This window comes from Scyliorhinus torazame, chromosome 3, assembly GCF_047496885.1.
Source record: "Scyliorhinus torazame isolate Kashiwa2021f chromosome 3, sScyTor2.1, whole genome shotgun sequence".
NCBI classification, from domain to species: domain Eukaryota; kingdom Metazoa; phylum Chordata; class Chondrichthyes; order Carcharhiniformes; family Scyliorhinidae; genus Scyliorhinus; species Scyliorhinus torazame.
In genome coordinates this window covers 86394903-86400902 of record NC_092709.1, presented here as the reverse complement: position 1 = coordinate 86400902, position 6000 = coordinate 86394903, and the positions used below count along the sequence as shown (strand labels likewise).

At 38.9% G+C, this 6000-nt stretch overlaps 1 protein-coding gene across 1 annotated transcript in view; it reads right to left on the bottom strand.

Moving 5' to 3' along the window:
• Nucleotides 1-326: 326 nt before the first annotated feature.
• LOC140408558 (testican-3-like) overlaps nt 327-6000 on the bottom strand; it is a 959832-nt gene continuing 954158 nt past the window's right edge. The window contains exon 12 of the mRNA XM_072495933.1: nt 327-1809. Coding sequence (XP_072352034.1) covers nt 1640-1809 — 170 coding nt within the window. The 3' untranslated portion in view covers nt 327-1639. The remainder of the gene's footprint in view (nt 1810-6000) is intronic.

Genomic DNA, 6000 nt, shown 5'->3' with positions numbered 1-6000 from the left:
GTACGCTGATTTCTGCTTGGTCTCAGTAGAGTGTGATGATCTTTGACGGGTGATTGAATGGGACAGGCTCAGACAAGTTCTGGCAGCTTGTCTGTTGGTTTTGGATTTAACTTTGGTCAAGTCTGAATTCCAACCTGCCTGCCTGAGGTTTGACTGCAGTATGACTTTAACATGCCCAATTCTTTAATTTAGGCTATCCAAATTAATTGGCCTTAAAACTAGGCCCTGATAAATAATAATAATAATATTACATTACACAAGTTTTTTTCCAGAATCCTAGAAATGTCACTAACATTATGCAACAGCAATAATACCCATCAATATGATTGGTTACAGGAGTCCTTTATTATTGCAAACTATACATACAGTAAAAAAAATGCAGCATAGCTTTTCATTTTATGATGTAAATTCAGTCTATTAGGAAAAATTAATGAAAATGAGTTGTAATATTCATGACTTTCCTTTAGTCCTGATTTCAAAAGAGACATTTAAGAACTGACAATCATATGATCCAAATAAACAGCACACAATTTAATGATCTGTTGGTAACTACAAACAACATTGATTTTAGTTGACAAAGGACTTAAAAGACTCAACTGTATTATGCATCAAGGCGGTGGAATTTCAACATGTCTATACAATCAATTAACATGCTAACATAAATACAGGGCAATTTAGTCTATAGCAAAATTGTTAAGTGCTACTGCTACACGTTACTTGTATATATTTATTGTCCATAGGATGACTGCCATAACTATTTAAAAATTAATTATTTAAAATTATTTTTCTTTTACCCCCATGTTTGCAGCTGCAGTACTTATACTGTGATCAGGTGTGCTTAAATACACTTGAACTTTTATCTTTCATATGCAAAGAAAAAATATGTCTATTTTTAAGTTGAAAGGCACATCGTAATGTGACTTCTATTCATTTTAAACTAGTAATTAAAAGTATACATACCTTGAAAAAGATGATTATATTTTATTGGAAGAAAAAAAACGATGATCACTCAGGTAGTCAAGGAGTCCACATTCTTTCACAAAGATTACATCAAGATATGGCAAGAATGCTTTGTTGCCATAACCATATCTGCCTGAAAACTCTAATTGCTTCAAATTCCACCATGATAAGTTTCATATGTAAAAAATAACCAATTATTGACAAATTATTTTTGTTCACATATTCATGATATTTTAACCTTTGTCATCTGAATATTCTAGAGTTTCCAAAACAAAAAGCAAATCAAAGTTGGGACTAGTGGTTTCAGGGTCAATGCCAATAAGCAGTGTACACAAGAGGAGCTAGGTTTCCTGCATCATTGTGACAATATACAATGAAAGAAAACAATTTAAATAAAACTGTTTCTCAAAACATAATTGAGGTTTTCTCATGTGTTCTAGAATTGGTAACATGTTTAGATTATAACCTTTAATTTATGTTTTCAAAATGACAGAGTTAAGATGTACTGCAACAATTTTTAACGGGATGTACTATTTCTGGAGTAACCATGTTTGAGGGTATAATTGTACAAAATATACACGTTGACCAAATATCTTTTGTTCCTTTTTAATGTGTCTAGTAACTCATGAGATTTCACTATAGAAACGTGCAAAATATTAAAGTTCATGACATTTCCAGACTACCATATGTAGCCACCCACATCATATTCATCATCATCATCTTCATCATCTTCATTGTCAACTTCATCATCTTCTTCCTCATCATTGGTATCTTCTTCATCATCCTCATCATCTGACCATTCATGGAAGTCACCACTGCCAAAGTCACCTGAAATCTCTATATCACCACCTAGAAAATAATCCACCAATAAAATATTTACTTGTGAAAACATTTGTCCGAGTCATTCAACAATGCTTTATGTATGAAATGAAATATTAATCTAATTCTAAAAAGGCAGAATTAAAGACACTATTGAATGCATGCAGCATTCACAACAAGGTAGGTGAATTTGTGATACAACAGAAGTAAGTGGGTGTAATATAATTACCATATGGAGGCATGGCTACAGGTTGTCCAAGGTTGGGAACTGAATATTCAAGGTCATTTGACATTTAGGAAGAACACATAAAAAGGAGGTGGGTAATGCTGATAATCAGGGATGAGATTAGTAGATTGGAAGACCAAGAATTTACCGGCTATTCATGCCGGCAGAATATTCCGGTCCCACCGATCAGAAAATCCCGCTGCCGAAATACATGTGACGGGCTGGTCGGTAAATCCCGCCCATAGATTTGTTTGGGTGTAGCTAAGAATGACCAAGGGCATAAAACATTGGTGGTGATGTAGGGCATGGTATAAATCAGGAAATTAGTTATGCATATAATGAGAATAATATAGTAATTCTGGGTGAAGTCAGTCAGCATATAGAACATACAGTGCAGAAGGAGGCCATTCGGCCCATCGAGTCTGCACCGACCCACTTAAGCCCTCACTTCCTATCCCCGTAACAGAATAATTCCTCCTAATCTTTTTTGTGGTCACTAAGGGCAATTTATCATGGCCAATCCACCTACTCTGCATGCCTTTGGACTGTGGGAGGAAACCGGAGCACCAGGAGGAAACCTACGCAGACACGGGGAGAACGTGCAGACTCCTCACAGACAGTGACCCAGTGGGGAATCGAACCTGGGACCCTGGCACTGTGAAGCCACAGTGCTATCTACTTGTGCTACTGTGCTGACCATAAATATAGACTAGGTAAATCTAATGAACACTATGCTGTGGAGGACAAATTCCTGGAATATGTTCAAGATGGTTTTCTTGAGCAGTGTGTTCAGAAACAAATTAGTGAACAGGCTATTTTAGATCCAGAGTTATGTAATGAGAAAGGACTAATTAATAATATTGTTGTAAAAGAACACTTAGGGAAGAGTGACCATAATGTATTTAAATTTTCCAGTCACGTCTGAAAATGACGTGTTTCAATCCAAAACTAGGGTCTTAAATCTAAGCAAAGGAAATTCTGAAGATATGAGGGGCAAATTGGCTGTGGTGGATTGGGAAAAAAAACAAAAGATATGACAGTGGATAAGCAATGGGTAGTATTTAAAGAATTAATTAGTTTACAACAAATGTACATGAATGCACAAAAATCCATCAGGAAAAGTGATTCAACTTCGGCTAACAAAGGAAGTTAAAGATTGCATTAGATCAAAGCAAGAGGCTTATGAAGTGACCAAACCGTAGTAAGCCTGAGAACCGTAGAAAGCATTTTAGAATTCAGCAATGGAGGGCCAAGTAAGTGATAAAGAAAGGGAAGATAATATATGAAGTAATGTAGCAAGAAACTGTAAAAGCTTCTGTAGGTATGTAAAAAGGGAAAGATGAGCAAAAAGAAATGTGGATCCATTATAAGCAGAGACAGGAGAATTTATAACGGGGATTAGAGAAATGGCAGAGAAGTTCAATAATTACTTTGTGCCTGTCTTCACAGAGGAAGATACAAAAAACCTCCAGAATTAATAGAAAACCAAGGAGCTAGTGGGAATGAGGATCTGAAAGAAATTCATATTAGTGAAAAAACAGTACTAGAGAAATTAATGGAACTGAAATGTGATAAATTCCCGGGTCCTGGTGATCTACATTGCAGTGTGTTGAAAGTGGTGGCTATAGAAATAGTAGATGAATTGATGGCCATCTTTCAAAATTCTATAGATTCTGAAATGGACCCTACAGATTGGAAGGTTGGAATTGTAACCCCACTTTTAAGAGAAAAGAGGGAGAGAGAAAACATGGAACGACAGACCGGTTAGCCTAATGTTAGTAGTAGGGAAGATACCAGAATCTAATATGCACGATGTGATAACTGGACCATTAGAAAATAACTATCCAATTGGGCAGAGTCAACTTGGATTTATGAAAGGGAAATCACGCTTGACCAATCTGTCGGAGTTTTTTGAGGATGTTACTCTCAAAACACATAATGAAGAACTAGTACATGAGGTGCATTTAGATTTTCAGAAGGTTTCCACAAAGGTCCCACACAGGTTAGTAAACAAAATTAGAGCACATGGATAGTGGTTAATATATTGATATGGATTGAGGATTTGTTAACAGGCAGAAAACAGAGAGTAGGAATAAGCAGATCTTTCTCAGGCTGACAGGCTGTGACTAGTGAGGTATCAGAAGGATCATTACTTGAGCCCCAGCTGTTCACAATCTACATCAATTATTTGGATGTGGGGATCAAATGCAATATTTCCAAGTTGATGATACAAAACTAGGTAGGAATGTAAGTTCTGCAGGTTGAATATAATGTGGATAATTGCGAAGTTATTCATTTAAGTAAGAGGAATGGAGGTGCAAAGTATTTCTTAAATGGTGAGAGATTATGAAGCGTTGGTGTCCTTATTCATAAATCACAGAAAGCTAACATGTAGGTGCAGCAAGTAATTAGGCAGGCAAATGGTATGTTGGTCTTTATTGCAAGAGGGTAGATGTGTCTTGCTTCAATCATAGAGAACCTTGGTTAGACTGTAACTGGTGTATTGCGTACAGTTTTAGTCCCCTTGAATAAGGAAAGATATATTTACTATCGAGGAAGTAGAAATTCACCAGGTTAATTCCTAGGATGGTGAGATTCTTCTGTGAGGACAGATTGAGGATAATGGGTCTTTATTCTCGAGAGTTGAGAAGAATGAGGCAATGAAGTTGCAAACAAAAACACCAGGATTCCCATTTAACTCACTTGCTTCTGAAAAGACAATGGGCACTATTCAGTGGACTTGAGTTGAGGTCCACAGAATGGCACGATTTGCAGGGTGTTTCTCGGTGGCTGCAGCGCCAAAAAAAATTGCGCTTATTGAACTGCACTTTGCCAGTTATTTTTGGCCTCGGGGAGGTTCTCCAACCCAGGCCGTACTTAAGAGGGATATACTGGAAAGATTCCTGGCAGATGAGTGCGCCATTTCGAAAGGCTGCCCGATTCCCCCTCCACCTCGCCCCACTTGGGGAGGCCGCCTAGAACCCACATCAACCTGGTAAACAGCCCCCAGTCCGATTCCTGGCAGTGCCAACCTAGCACTCGGGCACTGCCAGCCTAGCAGTGCCAAGGTGCCAGAGAGCCAGGGTGCCACCCTGCCCTGTCCCCGACCACCAGGGGGTCTACAGTGGCCTGTGCGAATCCCCCCAGGTTCCTGTTACGACTGGTCAATGTTTGCATGGACCAGTACTAACTGGCGCCCTGACGGGGTCTCGCAGGTGCTGCTGTTGAGTTCCTGGCACTGGGCAAATCTGGCGAACGTGTATTTAAATGAATGTTCGGCTAATTTAAATATGCTGATCTGGATCACGCCCAGTGAGGACGGGATCCAGATCGCGACATCTCACGAAATTCCATTGAATCTCGTGAGACGTTTCGAATGTCGCAAATTTTGCAAGAGGCGGCTTGCGAGATTCAACGGCTTCGTCCTGACACCAAGACGGGCGCGATGAGGCCGCTGAATCACGCCCAATAAATAGCGTTTCTTGCATTTGTACAGCAGTGCAGGAAATTGTGAACAAAATTAAAGTAAGGAGTGTGGAATATGGGTTAAGGAAGAGTCTGAAGACGGCCAAGGCAATGGTGACAAGCAGGGAGTCAACCCAGAAGTGAAAACTGAAGTAAATGGACAAGCCCTGGAAGAAACGAAAAGGTTCACATACCTTGGGCACATTATCACAGATGAAGGGAGATGTGACTGTGAGATTCAAAGGACAATTGCAATAGCCAAGGCCAGTTTCGTCAAAATGAAAGATATATCATTAAGAAACTGAACTTTAACCTCAAGAAAAGAATGCTGAGGTGGTACATTTCTTCATCCATGTTATATGCCTTGGAGACATGGTTAACACACAGAGAGACTATTGACAAGTTATGTGCATTTGAGATGTGGATACATCTATGACTCTATGACATTGAAGAAGTTCTCTATGTCCTACACAGACTAGCAAAGAAGTGCTAGGAAGGTCTATGGAGGAAAGAGGAAATTATGAAAAAAA